This window comes from Panulirus ornatus, chromosome 17 (genome assembly GCF_036320965.1).
Source record: "Panulirus ornatus isolate Po-2019 chromosome 17, ASM3632096v1, whole genome shotgun sequence".
In the NCBI taxonomy this organism is placed as follows: domain Eukaryota; kingdom Metazoa; phylum Arthropoda; class Malacostraca; order Decapoda; family Palinuridae; genus Panulirus; species Panulirus ornatus.
The window spans coordinates 24,306,688-24,330,041 of record NC_092240.1 but is presented as its reverse complement, the minus strand read 5'-3'; the positions used below and the strand labels follow the sequence as shown (position 1 = coordinate 24,330,041).

General features: G+C 40.4%; 1 protein-coding gene across 1 annotated transcript in view; it reads right to left on the bottom strand.

The window, feature by feature from the left end:
• Positions 1-1,982: 1,982 nt before the first annotated feature.
• Positions 1,983-23,354, bottom strand: part of LOC139754640 (piRNA biogenesis protein EXD1-like) — a 73,875-nt gene continuing 52,503 nt past the window's right edge. The window contains exons 6-9 of the mRNA XM_071672149.1: positions 16,293-16,568; positions 12,134-12,277; positions 5,086-5,271; positions 1,983-4,052 (exon numbers count right to left, since the gene is read on the bottom strand). Of these exons, the coding sequence (XP_071528250.1) occupies positions 3,909-4,052; positions 5,086-5,271; positions 12,134-12,277; positions 16,293-16,568 (750 nt within the window). The 3' untranslated portion in view covers positions 1,983-3,908. The remainder of the gene's footprint in view (positions 4,053-5,085; positions 5,272-12,133; positions 12,278-16,292; positions 16,569-23,354) is intronic.

The following is a 23,354-nucleotide window of genomic DNA, read 5'->3' as shown; positions in this document are numbered from 1 at the left end:
CAAACTTATACCTCTGTAATTTGAGCACTCACTCTTATCCCCTTTGCCTTTGTACAATGGCACTATGCAAGCATTCCGCCAATCCTCAGGCACCTCACCATGAATCATACATACATTAAATAACCTTACCAACCAGTCAACAATACAGTCACCCTCTTTTTTAATAGATTCCACTGCAATACCATCCAAACCCACTGCCTTGCCGGCTTTCATCTTCCACAAAGCTTTTACTACCTCTTCTCTGTTTACCAAATCATTTTCCCTAACCCTCTCACTTTGCACACCACCTCGACCAAAACACCCTATATCTGCCACTTTATCATCAAACACATTCAAGAAACCTTCAAAATACTCACTCCATCTCCTCACATCACCACTACTTGTTATCACCTCCCCATTAGCCCCTTTCACTGAAGTTCCCATTTGTTCCCTTGTCTTACGCACTTTATTTACCTCTTTCCAAAACATCTTTTTATTCTCCCTAAAATTTATTGATACTCTCTCACCCCAACTCTCATTTCACCTCTTGCACCTTTCTCTTGACCTCCTGCTTCTTTCTTTTATACACCTCCCACTCATTTGCATTATTTCCCTGCAAAAAACCTCTGTGTCAGAGTTGGAGGGAACGAGAAGTGGGAGACCAAATCGGAGGTGGAAAGATGGAGTGAAAAAGATTTTGAGTGATCGGGCCGAACATGCAGGAGGGTGAAAGGCGTGCAAGGAATAGAGTGAATTGGAACAATGTGGTATACCGGGGTCGACGTGCTGTCAGTGGATTGAACCAGGGCATGAGAAGCGTCTGGGGTAAACCATGGAAAGTTCTGTGGGGCCTGGATGTGGAAAGGGAGCTGTGGTTTCACTGCATTATTACATGACAGCTAGAGACTGAGTGTGAACGAATGGGGCCTTTGTTGTCTTTTCCTAGCGCTACCTTGCACACATGAGGGGGAGGGGGTTTTTATTCCATGTGTGGCGAGGTGGCAATGGGAATAAATAAAGGCAGACTATGAATTATGTACATGTGTATATATGTATATGTCTGTGTGTGTATATATATATATGTATACATTGAGATGTATAGGTATTTATATTTGCGTGTGTGGGTGGGTTGGGCCATTCTTTCGTCTGTTTCCTTGCGATACCTCACTAACGCGGGTGACAGCGACAAAGCAAAATAAATAAATACTAATGTATATTAGAAAGGATGGATTGCTATAGGTTATTATAAATTATTTTAAGCTTTTACTGGTGCTCATTTAAAGAAGTTATCAATGCAGTCAGTGTTGTAACTGCTGGAATACTGTGATGCGATGTAAGTACAGGTATTAGATATGTACCTAGTTTTATCTAAGTCATTACTCATTGTAAGTGAATAGGTAAATGCATCCATGTCTTTTGCAAGGAATATAATTTGAAAATATTTACTGGATATGTATTTCAATGGACTAACTTTTAGCAATTGCCCACAAATGTATTTGCCCTTACGGAAACTGCAAACCACTATCAGTATACCAGAAAAGATTCACCCTTATGTTATGTGAAAAGACAAATGTGAATAAGAGCAAGGTTATTAGGGACAGTAGGGATGAGGGACAAGTTAATTGGGAGGTAAGGTTGAATGGAGAAAAACTAGAAGACCAGGCAGGTGAGGCATAGTTTAAAAAGAATTACTATTTGTATAAAACATCAAGGGATTCTTTTTCTTGTCTGAGTGTGGTTCAGTATAATGACATATATGAAGGTTTGATGTATGGAAAAAGGATATGACACTTTTTCTGACTGGGCTTGCCAAATATTAATTGACCATATTTCCTTTATTGGTTTTCTATGTAATATAAAACTACAATAATTAGTTTTGTAATCCATATCATCTCTTACTGGAACTTACTATGCCATGTGTCACTGTTCATAAGGTTTAAACTTGATGGTTGGTTGGTTGGTTGGTTGGATCACCCCTTTGAACTGGATACACTTAGGAAAAAGAAATTTGCAATTTTTATTACATAGGAAATTCTATAGATTGTATTACATATTACCCCAATCAAATGTTTCACACCAGAAATTTGCAATTTTTATTACGTAGGAAATTCTATAGATTGTATTACATATTACCCCAATCAAATGTTTAACACCACATGGAACAACATTTAAGTAATCAGACTAGAGGGAAACAAAGCAAATTTCACAACATAAGTACTAGCTATACTATGTTTATTTGGGCCTGTTAAAAATTGAGTGGTAGTACAGTGTTTTGTTCAAAATCCAAAGGATTATGTCTGATATTATAAAACAAAAATGTCAAAATGTAAAAATTACATAGAAAGTATACTTCTATGAAAAACAAAAAAATGTGATTATGACTAAGTAATACCATTGGTGTTTTTGGACAATACACTGCTTCCAGGGCCCCATTCTGAGTGTAGCCATCAACTGTCACCTGTTGTTCAACTTTCACTAGACATTAGCCAACTAATTTTTCCCAGAAGTAAACAACAGTTTTTGTTTACCCTTGCTTCATAGCAATGGCTCTGATTTTACAAATAACTTCAACTTTTACAAACATACCACTCGCTATTTCTTAAGAATAATAATTAAAAAGCGAATTGTGCATGTACAAGATATTTTTGTGATGCTATTCCCAAACCTGATACACTATTTTTCACAAGCTGAGTAATTTCTACATTTGTTTCCTTGTCAATAATTACAATTTTGGCTCATGAGGATTGGCACCCCCCCTCCCCCCTAATAATCTTAACAGAGAGTTGAGACTGTTTCATGAGCAGTGGGCTCTATGCTCAGGGCCCAGTATAGAGCAAACAAGGAGTAAACGATAATGATTGTTGATTTTTAACTGTAGGCCTGAATAAACAGAGAAGAGTCATGATTACACTTCTAACAATTATATAAACCACATCCAAAGGACAACTCAGACTCTTTCAACACATATCTATATACAAATTGCAAATGTATCAAACAAAATATTTTTATTACTATCATAACTGTTTGTGTCCATTCAAATATTGTTTTTCTTAAACATATGAAATGGATGTAATTACCTTATATATATATATATATATATATGAATAAAGTGCATATGAACGCACACCTTCATAGAACATACAAACCTCCAACAGCCAGGATCGAACCTGGGACCCCTGTGCAAGAGGCAGGCATGCTAATCGCTAGGCAATGGGACTGTATAATAGGAAACAACTATTCGAAATACTGAGTACTCGAATACCCTTCGTCTCACAATGGTGAGCAACGGGGTCTATACTTGGTTGTTTCCGAACAGACGCACATAGCCAGCTGATAGCGTTTTACCGAACCTAACTGTACAACGCAGGGGTATATGAATACGAAGTTGTATATGATTACACTTCTAACAATTCTATAAACCAAATCCAAAGGACAACTCAGACTCTTTCAACACATATCTATATACAACAACTTCGTATTCATATACCTCCGCGTTGTACAGTTAGGTTCGGTAAAACGCTATCAGCTGGCTATGTGCGTCTGTTCGGAAACAACCAAGTATAGACCCCGTTGCTCACCATTGTGAGACGAAGGGTATTCGAGTACTCAGTATTTCGAATAGTTGTTTCCTATTATACAGTCCCATAGCCTAGCGGTTAGCATGTCTGCCTCTTGCACAGGGGTACCAGGTTCGATCCTGGCTGTTGGAGGTTTGTATGTTCTATGATATATATATATATATATATATATATATATATATATCCACTAAAGCGAGATGTAACATTATCTCATGTATATCCACTGAAGACAATTATTAAACTATATTACAGGTAAATAGATTTCAAGATTTTTTTTATTTTCTCCATTTTTCAGACAAAACTGGTTTGTAAAGTACTGAAATGTGAAACAGAGCTCACTTTAAAATATAATCATAAAAAGTTTTTCTTCGTGTGCGAAGCTAACTTGTATGCATTTCTTGAATAGAAAAAATGTGGATCATGTACACCAACACTATTGATAACAGAGCGGTGACCTAGCCTCTGAACTTCTGTTGGTACAACATGAGGCTCAAGCTAAAAAGGAGAGAGAGACTTTTTGAATTTCATTTAATCATCAAAAATTCATTAATTATCTAGCTATCTATCTATCTATCCCTCTGTTGCCCTCAAAGGGGTGGCCATGGCAAAAGAGGGCAACTATAGTGCAGTTTTCAGAGGCTCCTACCATCTACTTCTACTTTATGTTTCTACCTAATGCTCCAGCCTAAATGTTCCTCCTACTACTTTTATCTATTGCTCCTACCATTTTGCCATAATTCAGGGCTAGTGCATAGTCCTCACCTCAAGAAAATCTAGTTACAAAGAATGAGCTGTACAAGCTTAAGTGTTGTCGAATGTTATTTATGACAAAGAGAGATTGTATGTTTGCATAAAGAATGCCAGTAATCCACATGTGGGTGAGGCAGAAAGAAAAGACAGCTAACTGAATCAGAAGAGTGCAACCTGACAATTACTGAAGTGTTGGCTCACTAAGCTTTCCAATACCCAGGTGGGTAGTACTGGTAATACAACTCCTTGGTCACTGGCTGCATACAAACTACAGTTCTACCTTCATGTACAAGTAAGCAGCCAACCATGAAAAATGGCAACAACTACCACACCTTTTTATCCTTCACCACCATTCTTTACAAGTAATACACAAAAACATTGTTTATATAATGCCTACAGAGCTACCTAATATATTGTACATGGTTACTCGAGACAGTTCAAGGACCACTATACTATGTCTTTGGGCTTTCCATATGCTTCAAAGCATACTGCCCAGACTCCAAAAACTTTCCTACCTTTGTAACAAGCCCTAAATCTGAGTATTGAGTTAAAATTGACCAGCTAAGCTTACACCGCAGAACTAAACATACAATTAATCCTGCCTAGCAGAACGTTCTAACCAATATCTCACAGATTATAATCTGAGTATGTTATCCTTGTGCCAAACATTAATTTCTTTCTCATATCTAATGTCGTCTTAAAGATCAAAACTAATTAAACTGTTGAATGAATGTAAATTTAAATTCCAGTTTTTATATAACAAACACTCAAGACTTACATTGTTGGCAGTAATGGAGTCTTTGTCTCGTAAAGCACCTAGATATAAATTGGTGACCTGAACCAAGTCCACTAGCATCAGGTCAAGTAGCTCTAGACGTAGCTCCCGTAGATACATAACACTTCGAGCCAAGCCTTCACACAAATGAGTTGGAAGAGGACGCTCCAACCACACTGATTCATCATTCTATTGATATAATTGCTGAGGTTAATTATGGTTCTTGCATGAAAGCATTAATAATAAAAGTTGATAAGATAAAGGAAAACTACAAAAAATCAATAAACAAAAACTTATTGTGGACAAATAGTTCCAACTGCTTTACTACCAATTTTGTCTTTTACCACTGCCATTTCCTGCTTTTGTGAGGTAGTATCAGAAATAGACATACAATGGTTTCATTTGCTTACTGAAACTAGAGATCACCATACAGTCAAGCCCCAAAGACCACTCCAGGTTTTCCTTCATCACTTAATTTACCCTAGTTTAGCCTACTGAAAACACATTGCCCCTTGTGTACCACACTGCTCCTTAATGTTTAGGTCTTCTTAAGCCACCTTGGTCTCCCTCTCTCCTTTGCTTCCTACACTTCTGACATACAGATCCCTGTAATCTCTCTTTTTCACTTATCCTCTCCTACTGTCCAAACCATTTCAGGAAACCTGGTTATGTCTGTCAATCAGGATGTGCTTACTATTACATTTCACTCTTATACTGTCATTCCTTACAAAAACAACCAACCAGACACCACACCATATGTAGTCTCTCAAGTGTTTCATTTCCAACACATCCACCCCTTTCCCTGTTTTACAATCAGGGCCTAAGACTCGCATCCTATGCACCACCATCAGGACTACTATACCTTCAAACATACTTTTACCTTAACAGACACTAACCTCTCCTCCCTACATTCCTCATGGTATCTGAGCAAAGTGTAGATATCAAGGACTAAGCAAATTAAATGGTATCTGAGCAAAGTGTAGATATCAAGGACTAAGCAAATTAAAGTATAGCTAGAAAAGGAAACCAGATGTTGTTGACCATAAGTTACCTCTTTCCTCTCCAGGGTTGGGCCCCACATGGGTTTTGTGTCCTCAGCACAGCAAACAGCCTATAATCAACCCAAACGTTTATCATCCCTTCAGAGCAGGTGGATAAGTGGGTAACTGGCTTAGGCAGAGGTGTGTGCGTGTAAATACATGTAAGAGTGAAGACATGGTACATTTCTACAAGGTTAAGAGATGAGGCAACATGAGACTTAAACTATCTTCACATAACAAACAAATAGTAACCACATACATGCCAAGTGAGTATTCTGTAAGATGATACGATGAAGCAAATAATGTTCACTTTCTTAAACACCAATTATTATATTATTATTATCTTACTGTGTCGGTGTCTCCCGCGTTAGCGAGGAAGCGCAAGGAAACAGACGAAAGAATGGCCCAACCCACCCATATACACATGTATATACATACATGTCCACACACGCACATATACATACCTATACATCTCAACAAATACATATATAGACACACAAACATATACATATATACACATGTACATAATTCATACTGTCTGCCCTTATTTATTTCCATCGCCACCCTGCCACACAAAGGCCTCATTCGCTCACATTCAGTCTCTAGCTGTCATGTATAATGCACCAAAACCACAGCTCCCTTTCCACATCTAGGCCCCACAGAACTTTCCATGGTTTACCCCAGATGCTTCACATGCCCTGGTTCAATCCACTGACAGCACGCAGACCCCGGTATACCACATCGTTCCAATTCACTCTGTTCCTTGCACACCTTTCACCCTCCTGCATGTTCAGGCCCCAATCACTCAAAATCTTTTTCACTCCATCTTTCCACCTCCAATTTGGTCTCCCACTTCTCCTCGTTCCCTCCACCTCTGGCACATATATCCTCTTCGTCAATCTCTCCTCACTCATTCTCTTCATGTGACCAAACCATTTCAAAACCCTCTTCTGCTCTCTCAACCACACTCTTTTTATTACCACACATCTCTCTTACCCTTTCATTACTTACTTGATCAAATCACCTCACACTACATATTGTCCTCAAACATCTCATTTCCAACACATCCACCCTCCTTCATACAACTCTATCTATAGCCCACGCCTCGCAACCATATAACAGTTGAAACCACTATTCCTTCAAACATACCCATTTTTGCTTTTCAAGATAACGTTCTCCCCTTTCACACATTTTTCAACGCTCCCAGAACTTTCATCCCCCCCCCCATCCTATGACTCACTTCTGCTTCCATGGTTCCATCCGCTGCCAAATCCACTCCCAGATATCTAAAACACTTCACTTCCTCCAGTTTTTCTCCATTCAAAAGTACCTCCCAATTGACTTGTCCCTCAACCCTACTGTCCTAATAACCTTGCTCTTATTCACATTTACTCTCAGCTTTCTTCTTTCACACACTTTACCAATTCAGTCACCAGCTTCTGCAGTTTCTCACCTAAATCAGCCACCTGCGCTATATCATCAGCGAACAACAACTGACTCACTTCCCAAGCCCTCTCATCCACAACAGACTGCATACTTGCCCCTCTCTCCAAAACTGTTGTATTCACCTCCCTAACAACCCCATCCATAAACAAATTAAACACATCACGCACCCCTGCCGCAAACCGACATTCACTGAGAACCAATCACTTTCCTCTCTTCCTACTCGTACACATGCCTTACATCCTTGATAAAAACTTTTCACTGCTTCTAACTACTTGCCTCCCACACCATATATTCTTAATACCTTCCACAGAGCATCTCTATCAACTCTTATCAAATGCCTTCTCCAGATCCATAAATGCTACATACAAATCCATTTGCTTTTCTAAGTACTTCTCACATACATTCTTCAAAGCAAACACCTGATCCACACATCCTCTACCACTAATGAAACCACACTGCTCTTCCCCAATCTGATGTTCTGTACATGCCTTACCCTCTCAATCAATACCCTCCCATATGATTTCGAAAGAATACTCAACAAACTTATACCTCTGTAGTTTTAGCACTCACCTTTATCCCTTTTGCCTTTGTACAATGGCATTATGCAAGCATTCCGCCAATCCTCAGGCACCTCACCATGAGTCATACATACATTAAAAAACCTTACCAACCAATCAACAACACAATCACCCCCTTTTTTAATCAATTCCACTGCAATACCATCCAAACCCACTGCCTTGCCGGCTTTCATCTTCTGCAAAGCTTTTACTATCTCTTCTCTGTTTACCAAATCATTCTCCCTAACCCTCTCACTTTGCACACCACCTCGACCAAAACACCCTATATCTGCCACTCTATCATCAAACACATTCAACAAACATTCAAAATACTCACTTCATCTCCTTCTCACATCACCACTACTTGTTATCACCTCCCCATTAGCCCCCTTCACTGATGTTCACATTTGTTCCCTTGTCTTACGCACTTTATTTACCTCCTTCCAAAATATCTTTTTATTCTCCCTAAAATTTAATGATACTCTCTCACCCCAACTCTCATTTGCCCTCTTTTTCACCTTTTGCACGTTTCTGTTGACCTCCTGCCTCTTTCTTTTATACATCTCCCAGTCATTTGCATTATTTCCCTGCAAAAATCTTCCAAATGCCTCTCTCTTCTCTTTCACTATTAATCTTACTTCATCCCATCACTCACTACCCTTTCTAATCTCCCCATCTCCCACGCTTCTCATGCCAAAATCATCTTTTACGCATGCCATCACTACTTCCCTAAATACATCCCATTCCTCCCCCACTCCCCTTACGTCCTCTGTTCTCACCTTTTTCCATTCTGAACTCAGTCTCTCCTGGTACTTCCTCACACAAGTCTCCTTCCCAAGCTCACTTACTCTCACCACTCTCTTCACCCCAACATTCTCTCTTCTTTTCTGAAAACCTCTACAAATCTTCACCTTCGCCTCCACAAGATAATGATCAGACATCCCTCCAGTTGCACCTCTCAGCACACGAACATCCAAAAGTCTCTCTTTCACGCGCCTATCAATTAACACGTAATCCAATAATGCTCTCTGGCCATCTCTCCTACTAAAATACATATACTTATGTATATCTCTCTTTTTAAACCAGGTATTCCCGATCACCAGTCCTTTTTCAGTGCACAAATCTACAAGCTCTTCACCATTTCCATTTACAACAATGAACACCCCATGTACACCAATTATTCCCTCAACTGCCACATTACTCACCTTTGCATTCAAATCATCCATCACTATAACACCAATACACTACCTAATATTCTTGGGCTAAACACCATATTACAGCTTACTATTCAACACAGATATATCAGTTTTGTCATTTTTCACCTTCCCAAACACATTCAACTGTTATACAGACATAAATTGTTCATCAACCTTGTGATATCAAGCCAAACAACCAGCAAAATTAATATTTCTTACTAGTAAGGTTATCTAGTTATGAATATACTTCACTCATTAAAAAACTGAGACATGTCAAGTGAACTAAAGAGAAGAACTATGCAACCTGCAAACCTGTCAGCTCCCATGAAGCTGGCTGTGCCAGTGTTCCCTCACCGTCAATGTAACAGATTCAAACTTACCTTTGAAGGATTTGAAGGAGGGGAAGGCATTTTGAAGGAAGGCTTGAAGGACTTAGGAGATCCTACATTTATCCTAATTTCAATCCAGTGACATGGTGACACTTTGTGCCAAATTTTACCGAAAGCAAATTTATCAGTGTGTTGCCAAAAGATATGTCAAAATCAAAGCTCAGGCTCATCCATTGTAAAAGCCAAAGGTAGCAATTATGCACTTGCCCAACTTCAACTCCTTAACCAACAGGATCAATATAATTATTTCTTATTATGCCTGGACAAGGCAGACAATTTAGGAATGATAAATGAAATGGGAGCAGAACAATGACATCATATTGCTGGATGACTTAGCACATGCAGTTAATGAGCACTGCTTGCTTGCATAGTGCCATTGTACAAATGCAAAGGGGATAAGAGTGAGTGCTCAAATTACAGAGGTATAAGTTTGTTGAGTATTCCTGGGAAATTATATGGGAGGGTATTGATTGAGAGGGTGAAAGCATGTACAGAGCATCAGATTGGGGAAGAGCAGTGTGGTTTCAGAAGTGGTAGAGGATGTGTGGATCAGGTGTTTGCTTTGGAGAATGTACGTGAGAAATACTTAGAAAAACAAATGGATTTGTATGTAGCATTTATGGATCTGGAGAAGGCATATGATAGAGTTGATAGAGACGCTCTGTGGAAGGTATTAAGGATATATGGTGTGGGAGGCAAGTTGTTAGAAGCAGTGAAAAGTTTTTATCGAGGATGTAAGGCATGTCTATGTGTAGGAAGAGAGGAAAGTGATTGGTTCTCAGTGAATGTAGGTTTGCGGCAGGGGCATGTGATGTCTCCATGGTTGTTTAATTTGTTTATGGATGGGGTTGTTAGGGAGGTGAATGCAAGAGTTTTGGAAAGAGGGGCAAGTATGAAGTCTGTTGTGGATGAGAGAGCTTGGGAAGTGAGTCAGTTGTTGTTCGCTGATGATACAGCGCTGGTGGCTGATTCATGTGAGAAACTGCAGAAGCTGGTGACTGAGTTTGGTAAAGTGTGTGAAAGAAGAAAGTTGAGAGTAAATGTGAATAAGAGTAAGGTTATTAGGTACAGTAGGGTTGAGGGCAAGTCATTTGGGAGGTAAGTTTGAATGGAGAGTGGAGTGGATTTGGCAGCGGATGGAACCATGGAAGCGGAAGTGAATCATAGGGAGGGAGCGAAAATTCTGGGAGCCTTGAAGAATGTGTGGAAGTCGAGAACATTATCTCGGAAAGTAAAAATGGGTATGTTTGAAGGAATAGTGGTTCCAACAATGTTGTATGGTTGCAAGGCGTGGGCTATGGACAGAGTTGTGCGCAGGAGGGTGGATGTGCTGGAAATGAGATGTTTGAGGACAATATGTGGTGTGAGGTGGTTTGATCGAGTAAGTAATAACAGAGTAAGAGAGATGTATGGTAATAAAAAGAGTGTAGTTGAGAGAGCAGAAGAGGGTGTTTTGAAATGGTTTGGTCACATGGAGAGAATGAGTGAGGAAAGATTGACCAAGAGGATATATGTGGAGGGAACGAGGAGAAGTGGGAGACCAAATCGGAGGTGGAAAGATGGAGTGAAAAAGATTTTGAGTGATCGGGGCCTGAACATGCAGGAGGGTGAAAGGCGTGCAAGGAATAAAGTGAACTGGAACGATGTGGTATACCAGGGTCGACGTGCTGTCAATGGATTGAACCAGGGCATGTGAAGCGTCTGGGGTAAACCATGGAAAGTTCTGTGGGGCCTGGATGTGGAAAGGGAGCTGTGGTTTCAGTGCATTATTACATGACAGCTAGAGACTGAGTGTGAACGAATGGGGCCTTTGTTGTCTTTTCCTGGTGCTACCGCGCACACATGAGGGAGGAGGGTGTTGTTATTCAATGTATGGCGGGGTGGCAATGGGAATGAATAAAGGTAGACAGTATGAATTATGTACATGGGTATATATGTATATGTCTGTGTGGGTATATATATATGTATACATTGAGATGTATAGGTATGTATATTTGCGGGTGTGGACGTGTATGTATATACATGTGTATGTGGGTGGGTTGGGCCTTTCTTTCGTCTGTTTCCTTGTGCTACCTTGCTAATGCGGGAGACAGCGACAAAGCAAATAGTTTTAATTACTGTATGAAGACATGTTTATCTGTCTTGGCATCAACATGAACAAAAATGTCAAAATTTCTTGCTGGTCGTTCTGAACTAGGACTGAAAACAAAAGCCTTAAGCCCACAGTTCACTACATTGCTCAAAATTTTTTATTACTATATTGATATGGAATATGTTATATTCTGCAAAGGCTGTGAGATAATACCTTGTCCTGCTCTTTCTTGTTTCCACTCATTCAAATAACATTAGAAATCAACACAAGCTTATCATACTTACAAACTGAAGCTGAAAAGTTCAAGCATACAGAATAATGGTAAACCAACCTCTGAACATTCCTGACGGACATGAGGAAAAAACAGATGATGAGGTGACAATCCCAAATAGCGGATCAGCAAAGATGGTAACCCTGACACAAATGAAGGTACAGCACCACGATGATTCAACATGTAAATGTAAATTTCAGCAGCCTGAAAGATAAATGCTGTTTACTTCACAAAATCCGTGCATCTACAAAGGAACCTGCACAACAACAACAGAAAAATTGAATACATAGCAAGAACACTAAATTTGTACACTTCAGCAAGAAATGGAGAAAGATCTCAGGAAATGTGACAAACTGTATGCATCATTTCAATGATTTAAAATAGAAATATGTTAAAAGTTGACAAAAGGACTTCACTCTGCTTTAACAGTATGCTTGGAAAACTTCTACATACTGTTCAAAACTATCAAAAAGCATGTCATCCTCATGTGAGGGTAGATGTTGGTACAAACAAATGGAGTGATCTAAACGTTGGAGAGTACCAGAGCTGTGTAATGTCAAAATCAATGTTTCAGGTTTCTATGTATGGGGCACTTTTTGAAGTTGCTGGTGATCATGAGAGGTGAACCAAGGTGGAACACATGGAAGTAACTGCAGTTACTGTATGTGAAAAAGATATTCTTTTAGATTAATAAGGATTTTCCATGTGCATATTATGAAGTACCTCTCCCACCTGTACCCCAAAAAGTAAATTCATAAATAATGTATAAGGCCAGCAAAACCATGAAAATATCTATAAGCATTTTTGAACTTCTATATTCTGCCTGCCTTGAAGGTGTTAGCCCACAACAGTATTCTAACTGGGTGGGTATATGTGCCATGATGAACATTATCATTAGCAATGCCCCTCTTGTCTTGCATATGTATGAAATCCAGTGTGTCACTTTTCTGAAGAAGCAAAGGTTTCTCTCTCCCATGAACACTAAGATATCAAGCCATTATTACTTGAAAATCTTTTACACTGCTCATCCATTATCTGATGTGGTGTTTGTTTCTGTGTAGTACTGACTGCTGGCTTTTATTTCCAATTTCCACAAAACTTACAACTGTCATTGATACATGTTCATTAAAAAGCATTATTTTCAGTGGTACTAAAGTGTAGTTTGTGTCAGCATGTCAGAAATGAGAATCCGAAAAACTTCCTTTTGAAACAAGGCTTTTCAAAGAAAAGTGCATGATTTACATCTAATCATCACTGGTATAAATCAATCTTTCATTTTCCAATCATTCCTATTTCACACATTATGTGTGATATAAGAATGTCACAATGTCAAAGGCTTCTGCATGTTGTACGTTGCATCATATCCTCCACTTTGTCCTGGAAACCCCACATTATCAACATTACAAAGTCTGCTTCACAAAAGCTGGAGGTGTTGTAAAGATGCCATAATCATTTTTCTTGTGAACAGGGGTTTTACTTGGCAAAGTATGGAAAACTGTTCACACATCAGGAGTAGCTCATCCTCCACCTCTCTATTAATTTGAGTGGCATCAAAAGCCTTCCATCTCATTAATTCTCCTGGGATCACCTCTCTTCAGTTTTTCATTTTGTACACTGCAATGTTGCAGTACTCTTAGGATACATAAGTGGACAATGGAATGCTAAACGAAACGGCTTACATTTGCATGTAAGGAGATGCATTCGTGATGACATTTTTTTTAATTACTTCATTTATTATACTTGATTGCTATTTCTTGTGTTGGCTAGGTAGTGCCAGGAAACAGATAAAGAAAGACCTGTCCACTCATATACACATGCATATATCTTATTACTTCTTTATATTGTACCTGATCGCCATTTCTTGCATCAGCGAGGTGGCACTAGGAATAGGGGAGAAAGAATACTTCCTATGTATTCCCTGTGTGTTGTACAAGGCAATTTTTTTTTTTTTTGGGGGGGGGAGGATCCTCCCCTTCTATTTTACTTTTCCAAAAGAAGGAACAGAGATGTGGGACAAGTGAGGTAGTGCCAGGAAACAAGGGAAGAAAGGCCACATCACAGCTCACTATCCACATCCAGGCCCCCTCAAGACCTTTCGATGGTTTACCTTGGACATTTCACATATCTTAGCTCAGTCCATTGACAGCATGTTGACCCTAGTATACAACATCAGTGTATGCCTTTCACCCTCCAGCATGTTCAGGCAAAGATTGCTCTAAATCTTTTTCACTCCATCCTTCCAACTCCAATTTGGTCTCCCACTTCTCTTTGTTCCCTACTCCTACAATACATATATCCTCTTTGTCAACCTTTCCTTGCTCATTCTCTTCATATGTCCAAACCATTTCAATACATCCTCTTCTACTCTCTCCAACACACTCATTTCATCTCTCTTACCCTTTCATTACTTACTCGATCAAACCACCTCACACTACATATTGTCCTTAAACATTTCATTTCCAACACATCCTCTCTCCTCCACACAACCCTATCTATAGCCCATGCCTCACACCCATATAAATTACTGGAACTACCACTCCATCAAACATACCCATTTTTGCTCCCCAAGATAACATTCTCTCCTTCCAAACATTCTTCATCGCTCCCAGAACCTTTGACTCCTCCCCCACCCTATGACTCACTTCTGCTTCCATTGTTCCATTTGTTGCCATTCCCACTCCCACATATCGAAAACACTTCACTTTCTCCAATTTTTCTCCATTCAAAATTACATATCAACTATCTTGTTCCTAAGCCCTGCTGAACCTAACAGCCTTGCTTTTATTCACATTTACTCACACCTTTCTCCTTTCACACACTTCCAAACTCAGTCACCAACTTCTGCAGTTTCTCACTCAAATCAGCCACCAGTGCTGCATCATCAGTGAACAACAATTGAATCACTTCTCAAGCCCTCTCATCCCCAACAGACTGCATACTCACCTCTCTCCAAAACTCTTGCATTTACTTCCCTAACCACCTCATTCATAAACTAATCAAACAACCATGGGGACATCACACACCCCTGCCCCAGACCGACCTTCACTGGAACCAATCACTTTTCTCTCTTCCTCCTTGTAAACATATATGCCTTACACCCTTTATAAAAACTCACTGCTTCTAGCAGCTTACCTCCTACACCATACATTCTTAATACCTTCCACAAAGTATCTCTACCAACCTTATGATACACCTTCTCCAGAGCCACAAGTGCCACATACAAATCCATCTCTTCTAAGTATTTCATAAACATATTCTTCAAAGCAATCACCTGATCCACAAATCCTCAACCACTTCTTAAACCATGCTGCTCCTCCCTAATCTGATGATCTGTCCTTCCCCTCACCCTCTCATACCCTCTCATACAACTTACCAGGTACACTCAACAAACTTACACCTCTGTAGTTTGAATGGGTACCCATTCCATATGCCAGTCTCTGGAATAGGGAACCCTACTTTGGCAAATATATTCTTACAAAAAGGTGCAAGACAATATGCATGTGTTCAGCAGTAAGTACATACATGAAAATCAACATATGTGATTTATCCCATGTCCTCATGTGATTAGAATACCTAGATTTCACCCAAAAGGCCCGAGTTCAATTTCAAGGAATGTTATTACTTTCTAACCCTGGAGACATGGGAGAAAGAATTTTGTCCAAATATCTCCACCACTTCAGTCAAGGAGATGAGGATGGGAGGGAGAAGGAAGCTGGATGTCCTTCCTTCAAATGTTCTCACTTTCTAAAAGAAAGAAAAAAGTGGTGGCCAAGCTTGGATTTTTCCTTGAAGTACTGGAGGGAGAGAAAGGGGGAAGAATGTTGTATGCAAGGGAAGCAGGTATGGACAGGGGTAAGTAAAGACTCTTTTGCCGTGACCACTCCCTTGATGGGGATTTCCAGAAGGAACAGGTATCACATATATAAACTGATAGACTCTGTCATCTGTTCCTGATACTAATCCTTAAAGTAAGGAAAAGTGAGCAGATAAAAAGAAAGAAAAAAAAGACTGAGGTTAAGATGAAGAGATAAGCAGAACAGACTAAATAAAACAATCAAATGTACAAATTTTGAGTTAAATGGAACAAACATGCAAAAATATATCAAATGAAAGAATCAAATTCAATTCTTTATAGATACACATGACAGCTTACACAAAAATGATATACAGGATGATACACAAATGAAACACACTTTTCAAAAGAGCAAATGGAACTGACCTGAGTATCAAAGACATTGTTGAAGTTTATTTTGAACTGGTGATGCAGGAGGTCCTCAACTGCTCGGCAGTCATGTACAACTTTCATGATGGTGCTGTTCTGTATAATGTCACCTAATCCTTCTTGAAATACCTCTGAAGCTCCCATCTTGGCCATATCAAATAAGAAAATCATGGTGGAAGTAGCAACACTGATCCATGCCAATGTTCCAGTGCGACCAAGCTTCTTGCCTTCCATTCCCATTGCAATGACATTTTCAGAACAGATGAAAGATAGCTGTAATAGTAAACAATATAGAGATATAATCCTAAAAGGAGGGAAATTATGATTTACATGATATACCATTTCCCCTCCATGAAGCATGAATCAGGCACAATATTTCCTCCATGCATTCCTATCCTTCTTAACTTCTATTCACAATTCCATAGCTACACCTGTCCCTGTAACAAACTCCCAATCTTCACACCTTATTCTAAATCTATTTTCTCAGCTTCTTTTTACCTCATTCTTGTCAATTTTCTGAAGTCATCATTCCTGCATCCATTTTCTTTGTATGAAAAACCTACCTCCTAACTCCACTCAGTCAATATCTAATCATAATGTCTTTCAACAATATCAATTTCAACTCTAAATACTCTTTAGCATGCAAGACTTAATACTTCTACTCCCAGAAAGTAAATCTCCATATAATGATCTCCATACTTCTGTTATGGTAAAGACATTTTCAAGCCTGTACAGTCCAAAAAAAAATTATCTTCATGACAGGGTTTGGTGGATTTTGAAATGAACACTATGACTCCAGTTGTTTTGGTAGGGTTAGTATTAAAGATTGTGAGACAAATTTCTTAGAAATTACATTACTGTGTGAGTTTGATATAACAAAATGAAAGTAAAGAACATGATACATTTTTTAAGAAATTTATATAAATCTATATTTTAATTACAATTACCTCATGACAAATTTCTATGAAAGACTCCTGGTGTGACCCATGACCTTCCTAAAGGCTCCTGTAACCAAGGCTGCACTACTCCAAGTAGCAGGGAAATATAAACTCCTCTGGAGTGATAAGCTCTTTGATAAGATTGTACTCCCAATGATACAGCCTCAAAAAAGGTGACTTTTCATTTGTGGTGTAATCCTCTTGCTGGCACAGCCCGGTAAAACCATATATATATATATATATATATATATATATATATATATATATATATATATATATATATATATATATTATTTATTTATTTCGCTTTGTCGCTGTCTCCCGCATTTGCGAGGTAGCGCAAGGAAACAGACGAAAGAAATGGCCCAACCCACCCCCATACACATGTATATACATACACGTCCACACATGCAAATATACATACCCATACATCTCAATGTACACATATCTATACACACACAGACACATACATATATACCCATGCACACAATTCACACTGTCTGCCTTTATTCATTCCCATCGCCACCTCGCCACACATGGAATACCATCCCCCTCCCCCCTCATGTGTGCGAGGTAGCGCTAGGAAAAGACAACAAAGGCCCCATTCGTTCACACTCAGTCTCTAGCTGTCATGCAATAATGGCCGAAACCACAGCTCCCTTTCCACATCCAGGCCCCACACAACTTTCCATGGTTTACCCCAGATGCTTCACATGCCCTGATTCAATCCACTGACAGCACGTCAATCCCGGTATACCACATCGATCAAATTCACTCTCTTCCTTGCCCACCTTTCACCCTCATGCATGTTCAGGCCCCGATCACTCAAAATCATTTTCACTCCACCTTTCCACCTCCAATTTGGTCTCCCACTTCTCCTCGTTCCCTCCACCTCTGACACATATATCCTCTTGGTCAATCTTTCCTCACTCATTCTCTCCATGTGACCAAACCATTTCAAAACACCCTCTTCTGCTCTCTCAACCATACTCTTTTTATTTCCCCACATCTCTCTTACCCTTACATTACTTACTTGATCAAACCACCTCACACCACACATTGTCCTCAAACATCTCATTTCCAGCACATCCACCCTCCTGCGCACAACTCTATCCATAGCCCACGCCTCGCAACCATACAACATTGTTGGAACCACTATTCCTTCAAACATACCCATTTTTGCTTTCCGAGATAATGTTCTCGACTTCCACACATTCTTCAAGGCTCCCAGGATTTTCGCCCCCTCCCCCACCCTATGATTCACTTCCACTTCCATGGTTCCATCCGCTGCCAGATCCACTCCCAGATATCTAAAACACTTTACTTCCTCCAATTTTTCTCCATTCAAACTTACCTCCCAATTGACTTGACCCTCAACCCTACTGTACCTAATAACCTTGCTCTTATTCACATTTACTCTTAACTTTCTTCTTTCACACACTTTACCAAACTCAGTCACCAGCTTCTGCAGTTTCTCACATGAATCAGCCACCAGCGCTGTATCATCAGCGAACAATAACTGACTCACTTCCCAAGCTCTCTCATCCACAACAGACTTCATACTTGCCCCTCTTTCCAAAACTCTTGCATTCACCTCCCTAACAACCCCATCCATAAACAAATTAAACAACCATGGAGACATCACACACCCCTGCCGCAAACCTACATTCACTGAGACCCAATCACTTTCCTCTCTTCCTACACGTACACATGCCTTACATCCTCGATAAAAACTTTTCACTGCTTCTAACAACTTGCCTCCCACACCATATATTCTTAATACCTTCCACAGAGCATCTCTATCAACTCTATCATATGCCTTCTCCAGATCCATAAATGCTACATACAAATCCTTTGCTTTTCTAGGTATTTCTCACATACATTCTTCAAAGCAAACACCTGATCCACACATCCTCTACCACGTCTGAAACCACACTGCTCTTCCCCAATCTGATGCTCTGTACATGCCTTCACCCTCTCAATCTATACCCTCCCATATAATTTACCAGGAATAGTCAACAAACTTATACCTCTGTAATTTGAGCACTCACTCTTATCCCCTTTGCCTTTGTACAATGGCACTATGCACGCATTCCGCCAATCCTCAGGCACCTCACCATGAGTCATACATAAATTAAATAACCTTACCAACCAGTCAACAATACAGTCACCCCCTTTTTTAATAGATTCCACTGCAATACCATCCAAACCTGCTGCCTTGCCGGCTTTCATCTTCTGCAAAGCTCCCACTACCTCTTCTCTGTTTACCAAATCATTTTCCCTAACCCTCTCACTTTGCACACCACCTCGACCAAAACACCCTATATCTGCCACTCTATCATCAAACACATTCAACAAACCTTCAAAATACTCACTCCATCTCCTTCTCACATCACCACTACTTGTTATCACCTCCCCATTAGTGCCCTTCACTGAAGTTCCCATTTGCGCCCTTATCTTACGCACTTTATTTACCTCCTTCCAGAACATCTTTTTATTCTCCCTAAAATTTAATGATACTCTCTCACCCCAACTCTCATATATATATATATATATATATATATATATCCCTGGGGATAGGGGAGAAAGAATACTTCCCACGCATTCCTCACGTGACATAGAAGGCGACTAAAGGGGACGGGAGCGGGGGGCCAGAAGCCCTCCCCTCCTTGAATTTTAACTTTCTAAAAGGGGAAACAGAAGAAGGAGTCACGCGGAGTGCTCATCCTCCTCGAAGGCTCAGATTGGGGTGACTAAATGTGTGTGCATGTAATCAAGATGAGAAAAAAGGAGAAATAGGTAGTATGTTTGAGGAAAGTAACCTGGATGTTTTGGCTCTGAGTGAAACGAAGCTCAAGGGTAAAGGGGAAGAGTGGTTTGGGAATGTCTTGGGAGTAAGTCAGGGGTTAGTGAGAGGACAAGAGAAAGGGAAGGAGTAGCACTACTCCTGAATCAGGAGTTGTGGGAGTATGTGGTAGAGTGTAAGAAAGTAAATTCTAGATTGATATGGGTAAAACTGAAAGTTGATGGACAGAGATGGGTGATTATTGGTGCATATGCACCTAGGCATGAGAAGAAAGATCATGAGAGGCAAGTGTTCTGGGAGCAACTGAATGAGTGTGTTAGTGGTTTTGATGCACAAGACCGGGTTATAGTGATGGGTGATTTGAATGCAAAGGTGAGTAATGTATTCCTGGTAAATTATATAGGAGGGTATTGATTGAGAGAGTGAAGGCATGTACAGAGCATCAGATTGGGGAAGAGCAGTGTGGTTTCAGAAGTGGTAGAGGATGTGTGGATCAGGTGTTTGCTTTGAAGAATGTATGTGAGAAATACTTAGAAAAACAAATGGATTTGTATGTAGCATTTATGGATCTGGAGAAGGCATATGATAGAGTTGATAGAGATGCTCTGTGGAAGGTACTAAGAATATATGGTGTGGGAGGTAAGTTGTTAGAAGCAGTGAAAAGTTTTTATCGAGGATGTAAGGCATGTGTACCTGTAGGAAGATAGGAAAGTGATTGGTTCTCAGTGAATGTAGGTTTGCGGCAGGGGTGTGTGATGTCTCCATGGTTGTTTAATTTGTTTATGGATGGGGTTGTTAGGGAGGTGAATGCAAGAGTTTTGGATAGAGGGGCAAGTATGCAGTTGGTTGTGGATGAGAGAGCTTGGGAAGTGAGTCAGTTGTTGTTCGCTGATGATACAGCGCTAGTGGCTGATTCATGTAAGAAACTGCAGAAGCTGGTGACTGAGTTTGGTAAAGTGTGTGAAAGAAGAAAGTTAAGAGTAAATGTGAATAAGAGCAAGGTTATTAGGTACAGTAGGGTTGAGGGTCAAGTCAATTGGGAGGTAAGTTTGAATGGAGAAAACTGGAGGAAGTAAAGTGTTTTAGATATCTGGGAGTGGATCTGGCAGCGGATGGAACCATGGAAGCGGAAGTGAATCATAGGGTGGGGGAGGGGGCGAAAATTCTGGGAGCCTTGAAGAATGTCTGGAAGTCGAGAACATTATCTCGGAAAGCAAAAATGGGTATGTTTGAAGGAATAGTGGTCCCAACAATGTTGTATGGTTGCGAGGCGTGGGCTATGGATAGAGTTGTGCGCAGGAGGGTGGATGTGCTGGAAATGAGATGTTTGAGGACAATATGTGGTGTGAGGTGGTTTGATCGAGTAAGTAATGTAAGGGTAAGAGAGATGTGTGGAAATAAAAAGAGCGTGGTTGAGAGAGCAGAAAAGGGTGTTTTGAAATGGTTTGTGGAGAGAATGAGTGAGGAAAGATTGACCAAGAGGATATATGTGTCGGAGGTGGAGGGAACGAGGAGAAGTGGGAGACCAAATTGGAGGTGAAAAGATGGAGTGAAAAAGATTTTGTGTGATCGGGGCCTGAACATGCAGGAGGGTGAAAGGCGTTCAAGGAATAGAGTGAATTGGATCGATGTGGTATACCGGGGTTGACGCGCTGTCAGTGGATTGAATCAGGGCATGTGAAGCGTCTGGGGTAAACCATGGAAAGCTGTGATGGTATGTATATTTGCGTGTGTGGACGTATGTATATACATGTGTATGGGGGTGGGTTGGGCCATTTCTTTCGTCTGTTTCCTTGCTCTACCTCGCAAACGCGGGAGACAGCGACAAAGCAAAAATACTCATGTGTATATATATATATATATATATATTTTTTTTTTTTTTTTTTATACTTTGTCGCTGTCTCCCGCGTTTGCGAGGTAGCGCAAGGAAACAGACGAAAGAAATGGCCCAACCCCCCCCCCCCCATACACATGTACATACACACGTCCACACACGCAAATATACATACCTACACAGCTTTCCATGGTTTACCCCAGACGCTTCACATGCCTTGCTTCAATCCACTGACAGCACGTCAACCCCTGTATACCACATGACTCCAATTCACTCTATTTCCTTGCCCTCCTTTCACCCTCCTGCATGTTCAGGCCCCGATCACACAAAATCTTTTTCACTCCATCTTTCCACCTCCAATTTGGTCTCCCTCTTCTCCTCGTTCCCTCCACCTCCGACACATATATCCTCTTGGTCAATCTCTCCTCACTCATTCTCTCCATGTGCCCAAACCATTTCAAAACACCCTCTTCTGCTCTCTCGACCACGCTCTTTTTATTTCCACACATCTCTCTTACCCTTACGTTACTTACTCGATCAAACCACCTCACACCACACATTGTCCTCAAACATCTCATTTCCAGCACATCCATCCTCCTGCGCACATCTCTATCCATAGCCCACGCCTCGCAACCATACAGCATTGTTGGAACCACTATTCCCTCAAACATACCCATTTTTGCTTTCCGAGATAATGTTCTCGACTTCCACGCATTTTTCAAGGCTCCCAAAATTTTCGCCCCCTCCCCCACCCTATGATCCACTTCCGCTTCCATGGTTCCATCCGCTGACAGATCCACTCCCAGATATCTAAAACACTTCACTTCCTCCAGTTTTTCTCCATTCAAACTCACCTCCCAATTGACTTGACCCTCACCCCTACTGTACCTAATAACCTTGCTCTTATTCACATTTACTCTCAACTTTCTTCTTCCACACACTTTACCAAACTCAGTCACCAGCTTCTGCAGTTTCTCACATGAATCAGCCACCAGCGCTGTATCATCAGCGAACAACAATTGACTCACTTCCCAAGCTCTCTCATCCCCAACAGACTTCATACTTGCCCCTCTTTCCAGGACTCTTGCATTTACCTCCTTACAACCCCATCCATAAACAAATTAAACAACCATGGAGACATCACACACCCCTGCCGCAAACCTACATTCACTGAGAACCAATCACTTTCCTCTCTTCCTACACGTACACATGCCTTACATCCTCGATAAAAACTTTTCACTGCTTCTAACAACTTGCCTCCCACACCATATATTCTTAATACCTTCCACAGAGCATCTCTATCAACTCTATCATATGCCTTCTCCAGATCCATAAATGCTACATACAAATCCATTTGCTTTTCTAAGTATTTCTCACATACATTCTTCAAAGCAAACACCTGATCCACACATCCTCTACCACTTCTGAAACCGCACTGCTCTTCCCCAATCTGATGCTCTGTACATGCCTTCACCCTCTCA